Source organism: Vigna umbellata, chromosome 6, assembly GCF_029865625.1.
Source record: "Vigna umbellata cultivar VRB3 chromosome 6, Vumbellata_1.0, whole genome shotgun sequence".
Classification (NCBI taxonomy): Eukaryota; Viridiplantae; Streptophyta; class Magnoliopsida; order Fabales; family Fabaceae; genus Vigna; species Vigna umbellata.
The window spans coordinates 22536005-22561044 of record NC_142170.1 but is presented as its reverse complement, the minus strand read 5'-3'; the positions used below and the strand labels follow the sequence as shown (position 1 = coordinate 22561044).

At 31.8% G+C, this 25040-nt stretch overlaps 1 protein-coding gene across 1 annotated transcript; it reads left to right on the top strand.

The window, feature by feature from the left end:
- The first annotated feature begins 22667 nt into the window (after positions 1-22667).
- Positions 22668-24678, top strand: LOC124847045 (cationic peroxidase 1-like). Its single transcript, XM_047324431.2, has 3 exons — positions 22668-22915; positions 23108-23299; positions 23892-24678. Exons 1-3 carry the CDS (start codon positions 22703-22705, stop codon positions 24441-24443), a joined length of 957 nt encoding a protein of 318 aa, XP_047180387.1. The 5' UTR covers positions 22668-22702; the 3' UTR covers positions 24444-24678.
- Positions 24679-25040: the final 362 nt, after the last annotated feature.

Below are 25040 nucleotides of genomic sequence, written 5' to 3'. Positions count from 1 at the left end.
TTTTTTATAAAATTTAAGAAAATCAATTTTGATCTATGGCTGATTTGAATAATTTTTCTTCTTATTGTAGCTTTGTAGTTTAAATTTTCTTTTTCCATTTTTGTTCTTGTACATGTTGTGTTCGATTGCGTTTTCTTTTCTGTTCATATACATTTTATACTCTTTGGTGTTCAGTCTTCTTAGTTCTATTATGTTCTATATTTTCTTGATTACTTTTTGTCCTATTTTAGTTCTGCCTTGTATATCACATGCGTAAATCGATTTTTGTACATAACGGTATGATTTGTGTTGTTTAGGAGACTTACTCATTCACACATTGAGGGCAATGTGCCTCTTAAGTGTAGGGGTGAGAAGGTATAAGTTCAATTTTTTTTTCCTTTGATATACCTATGTTAGTACGTGTTTTTGTAGTAAAAATTAGGGGTAATTTTTTTTCTAAGTTGTTTTTCCCTTTAGTTTTAGGTCTGATTGTGTTTGTAAACATTGAAGCTCTTAGTGTAAATAGCCATACTTAGTTCATTTTGTAAATATTTCGTCTAGGATCTGTTTTAGGTTGAGTTTATGATTGTTTAGACTGTATTCTTTCCATTGTTTTTGTAATTAGAATTCGTACTTTGTTCTTTTCCTTTCTCTATTTTTGTTTCCCTTTTTCATGTTTTGTTTTAGTCATTTAGATCATTCTTTGTTTTAGCTTCTGTAAATATGAATTTGTTTTAGGTTCTTTTCATATTAAGTGTTGGTTTAGTCTTTAATTAGTAATTATCTTAGGTTTCGTTTTCATTTTTTGGTTCTTTTTAGGTTTTATCTCATGCTTTTGCTCATTTCTTGCTGATTTACTTCATTTCACAGTTTCATTTCCTTACTTAGAACTGTTAATGTAGTTTTCTGCTTTAGATTTAAGTAGATGTAATTGTAGCATTATTTTTGCATCTGAGTTTAGTTCAATAAAGCAATTTTTTCATAAAGAGGGTAGCAAGTCAGTTTTTGTCTTTCTGGTGTGATTTCATGCATGTTTGGCTTGTAATTCTAATTTTACATTGATTCTCTATGATAAGCTTGCTCTTGGTAGATTTTAGACATGATTTAGACATTCTTTTTCTTCATCCATAGCGATATTATCTTAACTATTCTAGTTTCTTACCATTGTACCTTTCTTTTGAGCCATAGCCTATTCTTTGTTTCCATTCGTTACAAGTGATTTTTTCCCACCAAATTCCCAACCTGTAGAGACTTGTGAGAAGTAGGGAGAGGATCTAAGAACTTGGTGAGTGTAATAAAAAGAAGAGGCCGGGAGTGAAAAAAAAATGATCTGAGAAATCTGGTTGTGTGCAAAAGAAAAGAACAGGTCTGGAAAAAGAGAAAAAATGCAAAAGAAATGAAAAAAAATGAGACCTAATAGTGTGTAAAAACCAGAGAGAAAGAAAAAATAATTGGATTGGTCAAAGTTAGACGAAGAGTGCACTGAGTTCTAGGATCTTTCCTCTTCTTGTCATTTTCTAACCCTTCATGTCATTTTCATTAAAAGCCATTAAAGACCTTTTGATCTAGATGAAACCATGGGCTGAGCACTTTCACTTAGAGTCTTTTGAAAGTTAAGAGTAGAAGTTAGCATGACACGAGTGAGTGAAACAAGACAACCTTAAACACTTGAGTGAAACTGAGTGCAAACACTTGTTCCTGGAGGCTGAAATTGACTTATGCTTTTTTGAGTGTGTTCATCGTTGAAATTGGCTGAATCTGGTTGTTGTTTAAATGCTTGGATTGCTGATACTGAGATTTAATGTTGAGAAATATGATTATGCAATTCTGAATGTATGAAATGGCTAGGAATTGATGAAATTGGCAAGATCGAATGAGCTGTGAATAGGTCCAGTATTTTTGAGTTTTTGTTTAGGATCTTTTCTTTTATTGTTTGAGTCTTTGTTTTCCTTTAAATTTTTCCTGCCCAGGAGGGTAGTTCCTTAAGCGTGGGGGTGTGATAACTCTCCACTTTTATCTATTTTTCTTTGTTAATACTCTTCTTTTAGGTTATTTTCGCTTTTAATTTTCTAGAATTAAGGTAGATTAGTATAAATAGGTAAAAATAGGTTTTTTTATAGAAGTATAGTTAATTTGCTCTTTTTATTTAAATAAAATAGGTTTTTAAATAAATAGATATTCTCCCTTTTAGTAAAAGTATTCAGAAAAATAAATTTTTTTTTAGGCTTTTATCTTTTTTTTTGCTGTTTAAACTCCTAATTTTTTTTTCTGCAGATCAAGTCTTTGGTTGATTGGGTGACAGATAGTGTACCTAGGATCTAAAAATTCATCAGTAAAATCTATCGATAATTTCAATTAGTTTTGTAGAAAGCCTTTTTCTTCCTATGAATTTTGCTATCATGGTTGCTCTTCTCTTCCATTTTTTGATTTATTTTTGTCACTGGAAAATTAGGCTTGATGTGTCCAATTTTACCACATTCATAGCATGTTGGAGCAGCAAAAAATTTTCCTTTCCTACTATTGATCCTTGAATTCCCTACAAAATCAGAATTTGTTTTGTTTTTGAACTTTAGGAATTTTGATAACTTTTTTACCATAAAATTCATTGTTTCAAGATCAGATTTTTCAGTTTCAGAATCATCTTCTACATCATGTCTCCTTGAGCTTGTTTTGCTTGCTGTCTTGAGAGCAATTGTATGCTTTTGCTCTCCTTCTTCCTCTTCTTTCAATCTCCCCAATTCAAGCTCATGTTCTCTCAATTTTCCAAATAGAGTGGTTATATTCATTGTAGTCAAATCTCTTGATTAAGATAATGTAGTGACCTTTGGCTGCCAACTCCTATTCAAACTCTTTAGAATCTTGATATTTATCTTTTCCTTATCAAATGTCTTCCCAATCACAAGAAGATCGTTTACAATGTGGGCGAATCTCTTTTGTAGATCATATATTGTCTCACCACTCTTCATCCTGCACATTTCATATTCTTGGATTAAAATTCCTAGCTTTCTTCACCTCATTCGTGCCTTCATGTGTTACCTCTAACACATCCCACATCTCTTTAGCTGTTGCACACATAGAGTTTCTATAAAACTCATCACTAATAAATGCAGAAGAAATAATGTTTTTCGCTCTAACATCATAATGAGCTCTTTTATTTTCATCAGAAGTCCATTAAAAAAAAATCCTTAATCTAGGTTTTTCCATTCTCAACTTTGGTTGGTTCAAAGGGTCCATTTATCACGACATCCCATATTCCTTTGTCTACTGATTCTAAGAAGATCTTCGTCCTTATTTTCCAAAAGGGGTAATTCTCACCTGCAAATAGTGGTAGTCTATTTGTAGATGCACCTTCTCCAAAAGTTTGAGATATAGAGACCATCAGGATCAATTTAATCTATTAACTACGAATACAATTGGTTAAATTTTGATTAATTTTTGAATTCCCAGCTCTGGAGCCAATTGTTAGTAATGTGAGGCCTTATATCTCAATCCAAGAGGGGGGTGAATTTGATTTTACCCGTTTCAAAAAGCTTTTTCAAATGTTTATGAGTTCTTGGTTCTTGAAATCAATAATCAAAGAATTATGAATCAACTAAGAAGAGAGGGAAAAGAGAAAGATCAAGAAACAATAATCTATACTAGTTCGACTATCATAATCCTACATCAGTCCTCCTTCAACAATCTCAGTTGAAGGGAATCCATTATAATGATTGAGTTTACAAGAATACAGTGAAAACCTTCAATTGCACTCCTCTCACCACTCAAAATCAAAATAGCAAAACAAGAGATGAACACACTGAATCTCTTACATAAACCAAGAGCAATCCTAGCTCTCAAACATGGCTATGCTCATACAGGTACACAAGGAACATATTGTTGATGAACCTGATCTTTAACACATTATCCAAGTGCATATTGAACTAGAACCAATGTAGTCCAAGGTCTTGAAGTAATTCTTGATGTGTAATCACCAAATGAAGTTTAGATTCTCCGAGAACGTTTCTTGAGCTCACCTGTAATCAAAACTCAACAAAGATGTTAATATTTGAAAATTAAAATGTTTTTGGAACAAGTCTCAAGTTACATATATATACGATTCACAAATTCTGTTGCAGAATAATCGATTATGTTATTTGCATAATCTATTATGTTTTTCTCTTTATTTTAATAAATTATCTTATGTGTGTAATCAATTATTTGAACTCTTATGCCACTGCTTCTTATAACAATCTTAACAGATTAGGCTATTTATGTAATGGATTAAACTATGTTTTCTATTTTAATGGATTCAAACATCTAGCACTAACATGTTAAATATATACATATTTTTTTTGTCATTTTGTTGTGAAAGAAACCATTTAAAAAATTAAGCTATTCATCATAAAAAACAAAGATGTAAAGAATCTAAGTTCCTCCTATCAACAATCACCATAACATCTCTTCATACTTTGGTTCAACCTAGCTTAAGGAGGTTGCTATCACACCTCTCCTGCCTTATGTTTTACACCCTATGGTTAAATAGGTACTTCAAGCGCTTATGGTCATTGAACACTTTAAATTAAGCCCCACAAAGATATTACATACATTGTTTTAAGGAAAACATCATTGGAACAAGTTAAAGGTCATGAGTAGGTGATTTTCTCATGAACTCTCATTTGTCGAGAAGCATAAGCCATAATCCTCTTCTTTTACATGACGCACAACCCAACCCATGGTATGATGCATCACAAAAACCCTCAAAAGGCTTTCCTATATTAGGTATGATTGTTCATCTCGTGGTGTGGAACCCAAAATATACCAACAAATATACTGGGTTGTTGTAGCACAAAAAGTGTCCTATCCAAAGAGATTTGGGAGAAAACACAATGTTTTAACTATCTTGATCCTTATAAAACAAAAATATTGTTTATAATGTGTTGAAAACATATTTGTATGTATGAAAACTTATAAAATATGTTGAGAAATAGTTTAGATTACTAAATGAGGGACTTTTAGATGATTGAACTCTATTGGAGTTCGAATTCACTACTTCTCCCTTTATTGTATCAGATATATCAAAATATATGAACCTATAAATGATCAAATCTTGGGAGCTTGCTTTAAGTGCAACCCTAGGTCCATTCCTAACACCTAGAGTCTACGATCACCAACCTTCAATTTGATTTCTCATTGATTGCTTGAACGAATCACCTGCATTAAGATCAAGACTCTATCTCCAACAACAACCCTATATCTATTCCTAACATACAGAAGTTCACAAGATAAATTATTGGACCATACCTTAAGACTAGTTCTCACTAAATCTTAAGCTAGTGAATTAGGACAAGTGATCAATTATCCAATGTTAAGTATCACTCAATTAAAAAACTTCAAATTAAAAAGCAAGCATTCATAAATAGAAGATAGTACTAAATCCAATAGAGTTCAAAGTGGTTACATGTCACTCCAACACATGGGAGATTTAGCTCTACATAAATGATATAAAGAAGTAACAACAAGGAAGGTAATTCATCTCTTAATCCTATAAAGATGTTTTATTAATTATAAAGGAATTGAGTCAAAAGAATATTTGGAGTTTATTTCAAAAAGTTCTCTCAAAATGTTCCAAAAAGCTCTTCTTTCAATTGATATGAAATTTTATTATTTACAAACATTGACAACTTGGCTCAAGCGGTGGTTCATGGCTCCAACCATGAGGTTCCTTCCCTAGGTGGGTTGCCTCCAAGGCGTAAGTTGTGCATTCATGTGTTGGAGCCTTTCGGAGATTACTTCATGATGAAGAACTTTACATGACTTGAGCCTCAAGTCGGCTTGAGGAAACATTCCATGTTGTGTTTTCTCATTGGGAGAGAGTGAGTGAGGGGATTTGAGAGGATTTGAAGGTAAATTTTTTTGTTGCTTATTTGAGTGAATTTGGAGGTAAATGAGAGTTGATTTGGAAGTAAATTTTTTTAATCTGTCACGTCAATCAAATCCTACACTAATTCTCATAAACTTTACTTCCAAATTCACTCTCACTTACCTTCAAATCCACTCAAATAAACAACAAAAAATTTACTTTCAAATCCTCTCAAATCCCCTCAATCACTCTCCCCCAAATCCATTCAAGTGAACAAGCCTTAAGTGTTGCAGCCGTGTGGTGTCAAATTGCTTGAAAAGTGCTTGAATTTCTCTATTTTTTCAAAATTCAACTTTGACTCTAATTTCTTCTGTACCTGCAAAACAAGTAAAATTACAGTGATTAACATGGATTTTACATACAATTATAAAAAAATAAGTGTGAATTCAACATTGAAATTAACTATTACTAAGAACTTATTAACACCCCATATTTTCTTGAGGCCTTGACAAATTATTCTTTCAATTTCTTAGGCCTATTGCCTTTCATTTCACTTGTTTCATACATGCTCCTAGATGCTGATGCATATACTCTTTCTCTATTCTTCCCCTTATTTGATAAATATCAAAAGCGAAGGAGAGAAAGGACATCACAGCCTGACAAATGGGATTGGTCCACATCATATCATATTAGAACAAAGGAATAATATGATGATGGGACAAAGAAGAGAATTGGCGGATCATGAGGCAAGGGAGGAATGAAAGAATGGTGGTTGGGTAAGGTTGGCTTAGATTAGGACATGTGTAGGTAACATGGAAGAACTACGTGCATAAGGCATGCAAGTTTTGAGAATAGGAGTAGGAAGGGATGTTGGATTATCATATACATATTGTTCAAATGATTGGACGTGATGACAATGATGATCAAGAGGTTTGGAAGAAGGCTTCATTGATTTTGAATGTTAAAGGTCTAGAGACTTAGAGTATTGCGAGGACATGACAGTGAGAGAGGAAATAGGGTTTTGAGAAAATGTGTCTTAAACGATTGACTCTCTAAAACACTATATGAACACACTGAAGATGTTTAATAAAAATTCATTCAATGTTTCTCATACCAATAAGGGTTAGTAAATAGTTAAGTCTATCTTTAACTAATGGCTTAATGAAGATGTCAACAAGCTGATCTTCTGTGTTTACATATTGTAAGTCCACAGTACCCTTGTTAACATGATCACGTATGAACTGATGCTCGACCTTAATATGCTTAGCGTGTGAATGCAATGTAGGATTCTTAGATAAAATAATTGCAACATTATTATCACAATAGATAGGAATCGTACCTTGAAAGTGATTGTAATCTTCCAGTTGATTCCTGATTGACAAGAGTTGAGAGCACCAGTGTGCAACTGATATATACTCAACTTTAGCAGTTGATAGCACAATTGTGTTATGCTTCTTGCTTAGCCGAGATATTAGGTTTCTTCCAATGAAGTGGCAGCCTCCCGTTGTACTTTTTTGTTCAAGCTTATCTCCAGCAAAATCAACATCACAATATCCTTCGAGATTAAAACTGTCATTCCTTTTGTAGCATAGACCAAGAGATGTTGTTCCTTTAGATAGCAAAATATGCGTTTAACAACACTACAATGGGTTTCTCTGGGGTTTGACTGAAATCTCGCACAAAGACAGATACTGAACATAGTGTCAGGTCTAGACACAATGAGATACAAAAGTGAACCTATCATTTGACAATAAAGAATATTGTCCATTTTTGTTGAGCTTTCATTTAGCCCTAGGCTAGTTGTTGGATGCATTGAAGTCTTCATCTCTTTGACATCATCCATTTTAAAGAATTAAAATTAAGGTTTAAACCCTCGGATCGTCCTCATATTTGTATGGGAATCTCAAGTGGGTCCTCGTATTTGCAATTGTCTCAATGGGTCCAAATATTTGAAAATTTGAGCCAATTAAGCCGTGTCTGTTAAGTGCTGATAGACGACGTTAAAATTTGCCAACATGGAGCACACTTAATCTGCTAATGTAAAACTTTTATATTACGTGGAATTTTGTATTTAAATTATCAATGTTTGACGTGGCACAAGACAAAACCTTCTGTTGCGGGCTTGTTTCCGATTGCAAGGTCACTAGCGTCGTCGTCTCCTTCATCCTCTCCTGGTAACACTCAATCAAGTAAATTAAAATTCTATAGTTTAGTCATTTTTAAACAAATAAACATGAAACTAACTTCACTATACTTAGATAAGATCAATTCCATGCCAAACAAAAAAACAATGCAAGTTCTCCAATATAATGTAACAAATTCAAACCATTCAATTGAAACATAACCCAAACCAAAACAACTCCTTTTACATAGCAAAGAGCTTTCACCTTCTTGGTAAGTGTTTTTATCACAGATTGACTTGCATCTGGCTTCATCTTCTTCATCACTTGCATCTATGGCTGAAAAGCACCACCTCATTCTCCTTCTTCTCTGCGTCACTCTACAATTCTCTTCATCTTCACCCTTCGATCACTTTTACAATGTTGGAGAACTTATCCCATTGTTTGTCAACAAAGTGCGACGACCCTTCAACAACCCCAGGTTTCATTCTTTCCCTTATTACTTTTTTTTCATGTTTATGTTCACTGAAATTATGGTTACACAATTCTTCTATGAGACATATGAATTCTATGATGTGCTATTCTGCACCCCAAATTAGTTACTCTTAGTCTTAGGTTAAAGGTTAAATTTTTAATCTCGTGGTGTTGAAAAATGGGATAAAATGATCATTGGATTGGAATTTGAACAACTTGGATTATAAAAAGTTTCTGTTTTCACAGTCCCAATTGTCCAAAAAGAGAGAGTCCCTGGGGAAGTTCGCAATGGTGACCGTTTGGGCAATGCTTTGTATGAGTTCAAGTTCAGAGAGGACAAGATTGATGAGACCTTATGCCCAAAGAAGCTTGTAGTTGATGAAATTGGCTTCTTTAACCGTGTTATAGACCGTGAATTTTACTTCCAATTTTACCTGGATGATCTTTCATTTTGGGGGTTCATTGGGAAACTAGAAGATCATAGGTGGACTCATGGTGAAAGAGGACTAAACTATTACCTTTTTACACATGTTCAGTTTGATGTTCTTTATAATGGAAATCAATTCATACAAGTAAATTCATTTGGCGATCCAAATTGTGCTGTAGATATCACTAAAGATGTTGGTCTTGATTCATTTGGGGATACAAGTAAATTCATTTGGCGAACTCTCTTCACAGTGGAGTCCACCTTTTTCTTCGGGGTAGCCTCGCAAACCATAGATGTGTGTCTTTGCACTGTGCTAAGCCACAAGTAGTTACTTAAAAACAAACCAAATCTGACACAGACCCACAATTGAAAACTCCACAAAAACTGAATCTTTCCCGTCTTCTGATGAAAATAAGGGAAAAAAGAGAAGCCCCGTCAAATGGGGTAGTTGGTAAAAGGAAACAGCGGTTGCATATCTCTCTCTGTGAAAACGACGAGGAGGATGTTGAGGAGTCGTAGTTGGTCTTGACAGAGGCTAGGCGTATGAGGTGCGTGGCGGCGGACAAGAGCGACAACAGTGCAAGGAAGAGGATGGTGAGAATGACGATGGGGAAGAGAATGATTATGAGTGAAGGGCTAAGTAAGGGTGGCGATGAGTGCAGGAGTGACGATGAGGCATGGTGATCGGTGATGTTCATGAAACTCGCGGTTCATAACCCTAAATCGCCCAAGAATCTGCTTTGCAGAAGCCTAATTTGGGTGGAGAATTACTTTATTTTCTTATTTTCTTTTCTTTTATTTTTTTCAAATTCCATGTCATAATTTAAAATTTATTTCCACATAATAAGATCACACAAATCAACATCACCACGTCAGTAGACTTTGACGCTGTTTGTGAGAACTTAACGGACATGGCAAACTTGGCTCAATTTTTCAAATATTTGGACCCAATTGAGACAGTTGCAAATACGAGGACCCACTTGAGATTCTCATACAAATATGAGGACGATTTGAGGGTTTAAACCTCAAATTAACACATGAAAAAATTCTTGAAGAAAATAAGGAATTGAAAAATAAAATTTTATATTATGAAAAAGGTAAATATACCAAAATTGAAGAATGTGTTTCGTTTTTAAATAAAAAGATGTCTCTAAATAAAACAACCAACGTTGAATGTAGACATAATTCAAAAATTAGGGTTGTTAAACATGTTCCTAAAAATAATTATAATTACTACGGTTATAATTATAGTAATAAGATTAAAAATATTTCTAAATATAATTATAATTATAAAAATAAAATCAAATATGTTCCTAAATATAATCAAAATTACTATTATGACTATAATTATAAAATTAAAAATAATAGAACCCATAAATTTTGGATAGAACATGAAACTAATAATAATAGGAAATCAAACGTTGCTACTTGTTTCTATTGCATGAAAAATAGTCATACATCAAATAAATGCAAAATAAAACATTACGGTGTTCCTTGTGGAGAGCTTACTTGGTTATAAAATAATTTAAATATTTATTTAGCTAACAAAAGGACCTAGTGATTGGAACTTAAAATAGCTTGTTCTCTTTCTATTTAGCAGATAAGTTCTAAATCTAGGAAATCCATGTGGTACCATGATAGTGGTTGGTCAAGGCACATGACAGGTGATATTAAGAAATTTACAAACTTTTGGAAGAAAGAAGAAGGCTATGTCACATATGGTGACAATAACAAGGAAAGATCCTTGGAGTAAGAGACATAGGAAGTCCAAATATCTTGATGATTAAAGGTGTACTGTTTGTTTAAGGTTTGAAGCATAATCTTCTCAATATTAGTCAATTATGTGAAAAAAGGATAAAAAGTTTTGGGAGAAATTATTATGCATTAGTTATTGTTGATGACTATTCAAGATATACATGGACATTCTTTATTACTATAAAAATTGAAACTTTCAAAGTATTCAAAAAGTTTGCGAAACAACATGTTATGTTTGTTTAAGGTTTGAAGCATAATCTTCTCAATATTAGTCAATTATGTGACAAAAGGATAAAAAGTTTTGGGAGAAATTATTATGCATTAGTTATTGTTGATGACTATTCAAGATATACATGGACATTCTTTATTACTATAAAAATTGAAACTTTCAAAGTATTCAAAAAGTATTCCAAAACATTTTTGGGCTGACACTGTGAGTACAGCATTTTATGCTTTAAATAAAATGCTTATTCGTCCTATTTTAAAACGTACCCTTTATGAATTATTTAAAGAAAGAAAATGTTTTGTTTTAAATAATGGAAAACAAAATTTGGAAAATTTTATTCAAAATTCGATAAAGTTGTATTTCTTGGTTATTCTCTAACGACTAAAGCATATAGAGTTTTTAATCGGAGAACCTTTGAAATTAAAGAATGTATACATGTTGTCTTTGACGAAATTGTGAACCTTGAGCAAAAACCTCTTAAGTTAGATGAATTAGATGCAGGTGAAGAAGAAGACTTGCAGGAACAATTGAGTATTTTATTTCAATTTGAAAGCAAGAGATGAGGTCTACTCTACCAGAGTCAAAGGAGTAGACATTATTTTGTATGATGATATTTGGACCACCGTGGCTCAACTTCAACTTGATAAAGATGCAGTGATGCTGACCCAAGGGCTAGAAGGCTTCAACAAGATCTTGGACTTCCGTTCATTCCTTAAGAACCCTGAGGTACAAGTGAATAGGAAGCAATTGTTGATGGGTGACCTTAAGAGTAATGAAAGACTTATCCACTACTTGATTGTGTGGTTGTTGTGTCACCGTGCTTCAAATCATGCTCAATGTTCAGAAGCTGACTTGATGATCATTTATGGGATAGTCAATAAAATTAAGATACATTGGCCAAGCCTCATCTGCGATACTATGATGACGGCTAAGAGCTACACACATTATCCTCTACCCTATGCTTTGTTACTTTCCAGAATTTGTGAGTGTAAGGGAGTATATGTCTTAACGGAGGCATTCCAGAGCACTCATCCCGACAACAAGATTTGTGGTTCTGCCCTCCGTCAAATGGGATTCATCTTACAAGGAAATACCTATATCCATCGTGCTGGTGTGGGGAACTGATAACGGTTGATTTCACCGTTATTTGGAATTCAATTTTGATAATAAATGAACCCTTTTTTACTTAGAAACTTGCTGAATCTCTTGCTTTTAGCTTATTTTTGTGAATAAGAGAGTTGAGATTATACTTGAGAACTTTATCACTAAATTCCCTTGATTTTGTAGGAAATTGGAATGAATTTGAAGAGGAGTTAAAATATCAAGGAGTTGGAACTCAAAAAGGACAGAAAAAGCACTAGAAAAGAAGGCTACATAAGGTCGCAAGATGCCTGGTTGCCCCTTTTTGGGGCCCTCAGCGTAGGATGTCTCGCATGGGCGCCTGGCTGCCCCTTTTGGGGCCCTCAGCGCAGGATGTCTCGCATGGGCGCTTGGCTCCCCTTTTTTGGAGCCCTCAGCGTAGGAGGCCTCACATCTACGCTTGAACACCTTTTTAGGGGCGCTAAGCACTAGACTTCGAGTATCGCTTCACGCCTAAGCGCCCCTCCTAGGCATTGAGCACCACTTCTCTCGCAAGCTCGCTTGGGTGCCCTAAGTAGTGGCGCTGAGCGCTGGCGACGTTGGCCCATGATCCAATTCAGCTTTATTTAAGGACTTGCATGTTCTAGAGGGAGTATCTTTTGACAGAAGGGACAAAAATTCAAACTTGATCGACTCTCTGAAGGCAGAATTGGATGCGGAAGCTCTCCTCTTCGGTTTTTAGGGTTTATCTTTCATTCTCATTCCATTGTACATCTAGTTTCTCCATGACAATGGAGAACTAAATTCATTTGTTGTTGGGGAAAATGTAACCTCTAAACTCTCATGTATTTGAATTGATTCTGATTAACATATGCTTCTTTCCTTAATTGTTAGGGTTATTCTCCTATGCTCTATGCTTGTTATGTTTAACTCATTCATGGCATGATTTTTGGTTTTCTTTGTTATTGACAAATACCTAGAAACCTTGAACTGGGGAATTTCTCCCAAGGGAACTATTGCCTAGACATAGGGATAGAACGCTTGGTTGTCTTAAGCTTCCGTTCGTAATGCAAAATTAATTATTAGGGATGCAAGACATTGTGGTCTAGTAATTAAGGATAGACTTCTTTCGCCAAGACATCAGGTTCTAAGTAATTTAGAAAGTGACATTGACATTTAGTAAAGAAGAAGAATTCTTATATGCGTGAGAGTGATTAGGTGAAATTTAAACCCCAACAACATCTTCATCTCATACTACAAACATCATCACCCCCTTTTGCGTTTCTATTCAATTGATCAAAATTGCATTCATATTTACTTTCTTGTTTTTTCATTTAAAAACCCAAAATTGTTCTTAAAAGTTTTAATTAGTTGAGTAATTACACGACTGTTTAGTATCGTGAGTCTCTTGGGAAATGATACTTGGTCTTACCATTTATTATTACTTGATACGATTCAGTACACTTACCGAGATCTTAACAGGAACCTAGAAGATGAAGATGACGACTAGGAGATGGATGATGTTCAGGATGAAGGGGAACCATCTACATCAGCATCAACCAGTCACTCTTATTCCTTAGAGAGTCTGTGTAGGCAGTTATTTGATATGTCTCTTCTTCAGGCCTCTAGGCATGAGGAAGTTTGCTCTCTTATTAGGGGATTAGATGATAGGTTCCATGATCTAGAGGCTTAGTCCACCCTCTAGATGCTGATGAAAGTGATGAGTAGTTGTCATCCCTCATGCATTTCATTCACATTTTGTATCTCTCTTATGTTATATTATGTTTTATTTTATATAATAATATAAATTTTCCTTATTACTTATTTTTTCCTATTTATTCACGGCTTATATTAAGGGGAAGTTCTCTAATTTAGGGGGAGAATTTGTTTTATATACATAACTCTTTTAATAACGATAAAAAAGGGAGAGAGATATGTTATATTTATCGGTTGTCTAATAATCCTTATTCTTTAAGTTATGTATGAGTTACAAATCAAAACAAGTTACAAAAAGCTTTAAATCAAAGAACTTTTTATCACCATCAAAAAGGGGGAGATTGTTAGCATAAAGTTGAAGAGCAAAAATTTTGATGATGTCTCAAAGTAAAGTCTCAAGTACTCTTATTACAGGAAGATCTTCATGAAGAGTTTTTTTTTTTTTATATTAAAGCATTTGTAATTTAGTAGATTGATGTATAGGATGTGGTTTATACTTGATTTTGTGTATTGTTTGCCTTAGGTAGCATTAAAAATCGTTTTGAATAAAAAAACCTCATTTTATACTTAAGATAATTGAATACCACTTATGATAATCGATTATCAATAATCGATTATGATTTGCCATAATCGATTATCACGAGAAATTATGAGATTTTTCAAGCAAGTTTTTGACCATTATGCATTCATTAAAGCATAATCGATTATCGTATCTGGATAATCATTTAATACACACTAAACAATTGACAATGAATTTTTGGAGGTATCCTTCAATGAAATCTTTATAAATTTAATTGGGACTCTTATTCTAATATACAACATACAAAATAAGTGTATTTCGAAAATTCTTATCTATAGTGTGCGGTGATAATTGTTCTAGGGTTTGTGTAACCCTTGTGTTGTGGCTTTGATAACTTTGTGTGTTGGCATAGAGCGAAAACTTTCATTAGGAGTGTGATTGAGTGTTGTTGTTGTTGCTGAGTTCAAAGTTTGTCATCCTTTGTGAGGATTCAAAGGAGGTTTTCATCATTTGTGAAAGATTCAAAGGAGATGGTCATCCTTCGTGAAGCATTCGGAGGAGGTGTTCATCCTTGTGGATTACAAGGGAAGTGAATTTCATATCTTGGGGTAACAAGAGAGGTGTTCTAACCTTCAATTTGTTTATTTTCTTTGTGATTGTAACAGTTTGTTAGATTATGCTAGTGAAGCGTTAATTCTCAATTCAGATTAACAACTAGATGTAGGATCTTTGTGATCCGATCCAGTATAAAAATTATCTATGCCATTTTCTCTCTTCCTTACTCTTTAAATTTGTTTAAATTGTTTTAAGGAGTTTTTATATTTACGAGAAAATTATTAAAAGAATGATTTGCGATACGAAACCAATTCACCCCCTTCTTGGTTTGTTGAATGCGTTAACCATTCCGCTGCACCGCTCTGACATATTCAACATGACTTACTTTTATTTTCTTCTCTTCTCTAAAAGCTTTAGATATTGTAGGCTTCGAGATGGAGTACCAAGATAGATATATATATATATATATATATATATATATATATATATATATATGATGATAATTCTATTCTTCACTCTTGCTCATCATTCTTCTACTAGAGCATGCTTACATTCATTCTTTCATATATTCGTCATATTTCTTAGGTTGCAGAACATCATTCAGTATATGCACTAAGATAAAGTAAAGTTTGATATTTAATGATCATTCTTACATAAACTCTCTCTTTACTTTTCACTTTTTCTTTTTTCACCTCTTCTCTCTTCTATATTTCAACAACAACTTTATCTTGTGTTGATCTTCTCTCTTCTATATTTCAACAACAACTTTTTTCGCCTAGCGAGCAAATCCTTAAATATCTCCCCCAAAATGCTGTTTTTTTTATGGAATTTTTTTTTCAAAGTTTGTAAAAATATTTAAAATAGTTAGACTTTAAATTTTGAGCTGAAACTTTTTATGAAGGGTTTGCATGATTTTTTGTCCTTCATACAAATTTTCAAGCCATTTAGAGTTCATTTGTGCATACTCTCAGTTTTACCAACAAATGAAAACATGAAAAAACCTAAAATATGAAACTAACCTTGAAGGTGAGTTTGGTGTTGAAATGAAACGAACGTCAATAACCACTCATCCAAAGAGTACCTATACACAAGAGGGGAGAGGTTGCGAAAATGGAAGTTGAAGATGGGAGAGAGGCGACGAAGAGAGGAGAGCGACGCAACAACTACAGAAAATGAAAATGAAATGTGAAAAAGGCTCTGTTACTTCAAGAAATTTAACCTTAGAAACACATGTTATTATCTCATTTATTTTATTAACTGGAGCAATAAGGGTTGTATGACCTTAGTTCAAATAAGAATCGCTGCCTAAAGCCTCTAAAAAAATATTTTTAGTTATTTTATACTTCGGTTCACGGTATAACTGAAACATAAGTACTTTATGGCCTCGGTTCTCTAACCAACTGAGGTCATAGACCCCTTTAGGCTTCGGTTCTTTGTAAACCAAGACATATATGTTTGCGATAATTGCAAATATGCCACCGCACCACTTTATGCTTCGGTTGCAACGAAACCTATATCAAATGCGCGAGTTAAAATCGATATTTTTTACTAGTGGGGATACCAGGAGTGGTGCGAATATTCATCAAGTCTAGGGTAACTAAAGGTTATTCGCTGACTGAGGATAATAGAAAAGGTGAGAATACCCATCTACTCTAGGGTAAAAGAAGGTTATTTGTGGACTGAGGATACCATGAGTGATACAAATACTCATTCAGTCTAGGTTAACAGAAGGTTATTCGCTGATTGAGGATACCACGAGTGGTGAGAATGCTCAACTGATCTAGGATAACTAGAGGTTATTTGTTGATCAGGGATACTAGGAGTGGTAAAAAATACTTCACAACTGGAGTTGGTTAAACTCAACTAGACGGTGTATGAAAATGATACTAACATCGTCTAGGGATACCAGAAGTTGTGAATAATACTACACAATTGGCAGTGAGTGAAACTCAACTTGTCAGAAGTAACAATGGTTACTCAATATGACTAAGTATACCAAGAGTGGTTTAAAACACTCAACTATACTTCGTTGAATATTTAATGAAACCCTCTAAGTTAAGTTAAAGGAGAACTAAATGTAGCTTTAACAAGTGAACCAATATAAAGATTGTTTGAGTGTTAGGTCTATCTAGTAAACGATTGTCTAACAATGAAAGTTATCCTTATACACACTCAAGTTTACAAAAAGTTGTCTGCAAACTTTTATATCTTCAAAGGGTTACTGTCTAGATACTTCTTAAGAAATATTGAGTTAGTTCTATAAACGATCTACACAAAACAACGTTTATAGATAAAACACAGTTAACTCATAAGTGTTACCTCTCTTGTAGTATTTTCCGACAACTTCAAAAATTCACAGAAAAATTATGTCCCAAGCATAAACCATGAAACACATTTAAAAGCGATCTTATAATTATATCTGTGAGAGAGAATTACATTACATATTATCTAATTAATTTCAGTTGTTCGTCTAAAATAAAATATGACGTACAGAGTAACTCCTAACATATTAAATATAACGAAGTACTATTATCATATATGGCTAGGGATTTACTAAATAAATACTTTAGACTTCGTCTTAGTCTTCCATTTTTTTTTCTAAATTAACTGCTGAATTTAATTAGTTAGTAAGTGCACATAATTACTTTTTAGTAAATCGTTAATATTTTTTCCAATTTTTTTCTTCCTATTTAAAAACAATTTCCTTGTGAATAAGAGTATTATGAAAAATCTTCCTTAAGAGAATCTTCCCTGTGAACACTTGGCACAAAAAAATATTTTTTATAATGAAAATATTACTTCATTTTTTTTAAAACTATTAACTTCTTTAATATTTATTCATATTTTAATTAATTTTTTAATAATCTAAAATTTAATTTGTTTAATAATATGAATCTCAATTCTTTAAAATACTAATTAAAATTTTTAGAAAATGCTATAATAAATAATAAAACACATTATTTTTTAAATGCAAAACTTTAATTTCTATTCATCGTGTATTCTAAAACATATAAGTATATTTAAAGATTTATTTTAAATGTATCTTTAAAACAAGTAATTTTTTTATAGGATCCGAAAGATAATAGAAATATATTTAATTCTTTATTTATTTTAATTGAAATATAAAGTAATATTATTTTCATTAATATTTTAAATAATTCATAAATATAAAAAAGTACTTAATATTTTAAAGAATTAAACATTGAACTATTAAAATGTAAATAATATATTACAAACGTTAATAATTATAATAAATTGATAAGATTATGTTAAACTTTTATATTTGACTATTGTAAATTATATTATTTAATTATAATATTATTATAATTAAATTTTAGCCAGTAATAAAATAAAAAATAAATTTTAAAATAATTACAATGTGATTATTTTTAATTTAAATATACGTACTTTATAATATATTTTTCGTAATTATTGAATACTTAATAGTAAATTAGAGAGAATATTAGAATACTTAAAAATGAATTGTGGAAAGAATGATAATGATGTTTTTAATAAGATATCTTATTAAATACTTAAATGCATCTATTTTTTATTTAATCTCAACCGTCAATTTAAAATAAAATAGAATATGAAGATTAACAATAGGTTATTTCATCTATTCTTAAAATAAGTGGATTTCTACTATATGTATATATAATATAAAAAACGAAGAAAGCTCTGTCGTCCATAAAAATATTATGAACTTAAATAAGACTGTTTCGTTGCTTTTTTTTTTTAAAAAAAAAAAAAGATAAAAACTTGTTTTGAAAGAGCTGACTCAAATATTTTGCATGCTTCATCCGTAATTAATGTAAAGGTATAAATACGTATTAATCATATCTATGAGTATAATAATCTTAAGAGAGGAAACCTATGCTAAGATTTGTGTAAAAGCTTTCCAATTTTGTCATCAAAACCAAGTTTTCAAAGTCATTAATTTGGTATTTAATTAATTATGTCAATAAAGTCTCAAAACATTTCATATATAATTCAATTATTCAATTCAAATTTTTTATTCATGATTTTTATTTAAGTTCATAAAGAAATATTTTTGTTAGTATAAATATGTTTTGGTAAGATAGATTATCAAGATTGAAAAGTCTCTCCACAATGTTACATACCTTAGAAGAAGGGAATTGATGTAATTTATGATATCCATATTTTAGTAGAAGTATCTTTCTTAAATACACGGTAACATACCTTAAAAAAAGGGAACTGATGTACGGTTTTAGTAGAAGCGTCTTTCTTAGAAATACCAGTGTTAGGCTTTGTGTGTGTTTTGTAAGTCTGTGTAAAACCAATAATAAATAGTTATTTATTGCAAACTTGTAATAAGTTGCTTATTTTGCATTAATCGATTAAGTCTTAATAATTAATTAATTAATATATCTTCATTCAGTTTCTCCACATTGAAAAAAAAAATTAATTAATTAATTTCAATTATGTCAAATTTCTTTAAATCTTACCATTTCCCTTGTTTGAAAATAACTTTTTGATATTCTAATAACCGTGTGAGTGAGAGAGATCTTAAGACTACAAATCAAGTTTTTTAAGAAGATCAAATATCACAAATCAAGTTTTTCAAGAAGATCAAAGATTACAGGGTTATTTATTGATTACAGGGCTTTTGATTGTAAAATCAAATTCCAAGTTGGCATCTTTCGGATTCTTTTACTTGTAACTTTCTATTGTAATTCACGAATACGGTGAGATTTGAGGTGATTGTACGTACCATCACCATTTCTTTGTAATTCTTGAAGGATTTTTCTTCAAGTTTTTTTTTTCTTTGTTTAGAGTGTAGGTTATTAATGTATATTTGTAATCTAACTCTTGAAAATTCACCTCAAGTTACTGAATAATTTGACGTAAATTCTTGAAAAGTTGAATCAATATAAAAATATTGAGTGTTTTTGTACTTTTTTTTGTTTTTAATTGTTCTTTTGTGATTAATTTAGTACTTAACATTTCATCTCATTTCAATTATGTCAAAAGATTCATAAATATTTGTATAATGTTTTTGTTTATTATTTACTGTTTAATTGGTGCAGTTTTTTATTTTTGTTTGTTGTGTTGCTTAGTGTAAGAGAGTATTTTATTTGGTCGTTACAGTATTTAATTAAAGTAATGATATGGTAATACACTTTTACGTTTAATTGACACACAAATATAAGGGTAAAGTGATTATAAAAAAGTAATTTTTTGTAATTTTTTTGAAAAAAAGAAGAGAGTAAAAAGTAAGAAAGGGTAATGCCAAATAAGAGTAAAAAATTTATGTATATAAAAGTAAAAAATTTATGTTAATACATTGGAGACGCACAGAGGAGACGGGAAAACTTTTGGAAGCTTTTTGGAAGCAATGACAAAGTATTTGGAAAATAATTTTTTAAGTTGTTTTAATATTTGAAAATTTTTCTAAGTTTTGAATTAGAATGAATTGTAGTGAATTTATTTTTTCAGTTCTATTACTATTTGATTTGGTTTTAATATTAATTTATATTGAACAAGTAAAATTTTGTTAAATTTCATTGTTATGTGACACTATAGGGTTTATGTTTTCTTTTAAAGTTAATTGGTTCTATTACCTCTTAAAAAGGGTGTTACGTACACTTTCCCCATCCTTCCCCCGATAACACCGTCGCCTGTTGTTCGTCGTCCAAATGCTAAACAACATCGTTGACCGCACTTTCATCCTCCTCCTCTCCAAAGTCTCCCCTTATCCAATACTGCCTGGACAACACCTTTGTTGCCTACACTCCACAACATCGCCAATAGATGTGATCTTCTTAGGATCGTCGCCAAACTTCAATTTGGAAGCGCTCATTAGGTCTAACTGCAATTCAAACTTCTCTTCCGACGACAAAAAGTCCTGACAGAGGTTGAGACAACAATGAGTGGGAAACGATAAGCGTTTGGAGAAAAAAAACAAAAAGAAAAAAAAAAATACATTAACACGTGGTGTTAACACTAATAAAAGAGAACTAAATAAATAAATCGTAATAAAATAAATCTACGGATATTTGACTAAATTATTAATTAAACATTAATTATTTAACATTTAATTTTTTTATCAATAAATTAACTAAAACCAAGAGTTATTTTTATACAATGGAAAGAACTATATTGCATAGTTACAAATTACACTAATTATTAGAATCATCATTCAAACCAAGTATTGAGATTGCAATGCAGAGGAAGAAAAATAGAGAAGCAAAAATAGTTTTTGTATTATTCCATATCTACATAATGCAGATACAGATATTTATACATTAAGATTATAACAAAATTAGTTATAATTCTATCTAATCTACCAGCTATATCAACAGAATAATAACAAATAGAAATAATAACAAGCAAGATTTTAAATCCTAACAAGATATTAAGTCATAACAAATATTAAATCCTAACACTGTGTATTTTTTTATTATATAACTATACGTTAAAATCTACCAGTAATTAAAGTTTTTATCATATATAAAGTGCCTTTTTTCCCTTTTAGAATCTACAATCACAATAAATTTAATTAGTTTGAGTCATGTTTTTCTTTTTAATGAAAATAATGGACATAATTATTATTTATTAAATTTTTGTTAACTCGATCTAAACTAATTAACCCTTTTAATATATAAAATATAATTAGTGTTTAATAAAATAAATCAGCCTATACATTTAAATCCAACTTAACATTAATCAATTTAGACAAGTAAAAAATAAAGAAATCCAATTTTAATCACAATAATATATATAAAAGGATACGATAACAAAACTAAATTCCTTAAAGCCACAAATCTCTAAATTTTTTATACACAATGAGAGAATAATTCAAACCCTACATTTATTATACTATTCAAAATACGGTGTCACTATTTTGTTTTGTATGTTATAGTGCACAATAGATATATTAAATAAGTTTTGGAGTGCATATTAATTAGATTGCAGTTCTAACTGATTTAATATATATTTATATCGAAGATATATTAGATCGGTTTTGAAACAATAATCTATTATCTTTAATTATAAAAAAAACATTTTTGAAAGTGATTTTTGCATACTTGCTACATCGTTTGTGAATTGCTGCAATGGTTTGTGGTGGTTGGTAATGATGCTTGTGTATGCTTTGACAAAGACTAATAGTGACGTGATGCTAGTTTGTTGCATTGTGACCCAAGTTTTTTTTGATGAGATAATGTTTGAATTGTGTTGCAGTAGCTCATTGTAAATCTAGTTTACGAGTTGCGTTTTTTGATTTTGCTAGTAATGATGATTGTAAGGTGTATTGGTTAAGGACTAGAGAAGATTTTGGAACTTCGAAAATGAGAAATAAAAGAGTTGAAGAGTAAAGAAAAACTAAAAATTATATTGCAAGCTGTGATAAAATAAAGAACTTCGTAAAAAGTGAAAAAAATATTTTACACTTAATAAAAGAAGTTTATTAAATTAATTATTTTTTCAATCGATCTAATATATATTTATTAGATAAGTTAGTTTTTTAATCGATTTAATATATATATATATATATATATATATATATATATATATATATATATATATAAACAATTTCCGCTCCGATATTTATAAAATTGGCATTGTATTTTGCATAACATCAATTTCTCTACAACTTATTTAATAGTCTTTTCTACTAAATTTATTTTGCACTAACGATGCATGCTTTGTTAAAATAGCTTAAGTCAACCACTCTTCGTATCTTTTGTCTTCATTTTACAATTTTATTTCCATTCATCTTTCCCAAAACAAAAGCAAAGCACGTCCATGTAAAGTAGAAGCAGCAAAGTTTGAAAATTGTACCAAACACAATTAATTGGAGACATAATTTTCCATTTTCTAATTTTAATTTCTCACTCAAATATCTAACTCTTTATCTCTCTTCTCTTCTCCTTCTCTGCATGCGTAACACCCTTCTGCCTATAAATATCATGCATGCTCACTTCTAAAACCAACTTCACAAACTCACACAAAAGCCTCATAAGCTATATTCAAACTTGCTATAGACAACATGTCTTCCATTAACACTTGTTTCTATGTTATAGTTTCTATTCTTTCTCTTTTGGCTTTTTCAAGCAATGCAAACCTTTCTCCCCACTTTTATGCCAGAACTTGCCCCAACCTTCAAACCATAGTGAACAATACAATGAAACAAGCCATTGCCACAGAACCTAGGATTGGTGCCTCTATTCTTCGCTTGTTTTTTCATGATTGCTTTGTACAAGTAAACCTTGCGACCCCTCTTTGCACTTTCAATCAAAGCTCACATTTTGTTCCATAAAAAAAAAATTAGGACCAAAAAAAAAATGAGTTTCATTTGGATTATTGTGTAATGTTGTTATAAACTAGCACATGAGCTCCTATAAAAGGTTCAAAACTATTCTCATTATAGTTTGAATTGTCTCTTTGTTTGCAGGGCTGTGATGCATCAATTCTATTGGACGACACTGCAACATTCATAGGAGAGAAAACTGCATTTCCTAACATAAATTCAGTGAGGGGCTTCGAAGTTATTGATAACATTAAACACAACGTTGAAGCTGCTTGCAATGCCACCGTGTCTTGTGCTGATATTCTTGCACTTGCCGCAAGAGATGGAGTTGTGCTCGTGAGTCCAATTCTCCATATACTTACAAAACCCTTCAAACAAAACTAGTATTTAACTGAAACACTGCATATCACTATCTTCTAAGGGTATTTTACGATAACTAAACGTTTAACATGATGTATTTTGTAGGAAATAACAAATTAGAATATTTTCTTTAACATGAGTACTTACCAAAACGCCACTATGCACAGTAAATAAAAGTAAAATATAAACAGTATAAATATATATGCAGGCTTTTTTCCTTCTATTAGACTTCGTTCTGATGTGAAGTCATTCTCACAAACAAGTCAACTAGCAATTAACTTGATGTTGGTTTCTTTCTTTATTTCCATAAACAACATCATTATATAAAACAAAAATCAAGGTTCATTTCTCATGCTTACCTTATCTCTTTGTGAAGAAATAGTATGGTACCCCATAAAAATTTAGGGTTCTACAATCCCACTAAATATGTCCTTTCTCTTTTTAGTGTGTCCAACCATTGATCATCAAAAGTGAAACTCACCAAAGATGAAAGCATCATTAGTACGTAGTACAATGAAAATGTGTTGTTTCCACTGGTCAAGAATTTAAAATCCATGATTGATTACAGCTAGGAGGACCCTCATGGAAAGTGCCTCTAGGAAGAAGAGATTCAAGAACAGCAAATAAGAGTGCAGCCAACAGCGACCTCCCTTCACCTTTCTTAAACCTCTCCGCCCTGATAACCTCGTTTGCACACAAAGGTCTGACAGCAAGGGACCTAACAGCGCTCTCAGGAGGCCACACAATTGGCAAAGCACAGTGCCAATTCTTCAGGACTCGCATATACAACGAAACCAACATTGATCCTAACTTTGCCGCCACAAGAAGGGCCACTTGTCCTGTTTCTGGAGGGAACACCAACCTGGCCCCTCTTGACACCGTCACACCAACCCATTTTGACAACAATTACTACACTAACCTTGTGAACCAACGTGGCCTTCTCCACTCTGACCAAGTGCTTTTCAATGGTGGCTCTCAAGATGCCCTTGTGAGTACCTACAGTGGCAATTCTGCTGCCTTTTTCAAGGACTTTGCTGTTGCCATGGTGAAGATGGGCAACATTAGTCCTCTCACTGGGACCAATGGGGAGATCAGAAGAAACTGCAGGGTGGTGAACTGATAATAGTATGGCAATAATAATAGTAACAATGATCATCATCATCGTGATGGTGCTTATGTTTGTGTAGCTAATATTCACCATAATAACAAGAGGACCCATCAGCATGGTGTTGTTTGTAACGTGTTTTAGAGATGAAGAAAAAAGGTTGTGGTCGAAAGTTGACTATATATTTGGTGTATCGTGGGTTATAATTATTAATGGTAGTTTTTTTTCCTTTTTATGATTTACTTTTTAATTTCTAGCTTTTAAAGTTTTATTTCTTTTTGAAGTTGTTATTCACTATTAGGCCACTCCTTATCCAAGCCACATTTATGTATTTTCAAATTCTCTTCATCTCCTTTTGAGTTTCCATAATCATTATTACTCATGATCTGAATAAAATTGATTTTAAATCCGATGTTTTGTAAATAAAAAGATATAATTAAAAATATCAAGAAAGTGAATAATTTCTACTAAAAATTAATCATGAACTTGATATATAACTCACATTTGTAATATAATTAATATCAATTATCTTATACTGTGTATTGTTAATAAAAAAAACTTTGCTTTTAATATCCATAATTTTAGAGTTTCGAGTTCCGATTCTTTGCCGAA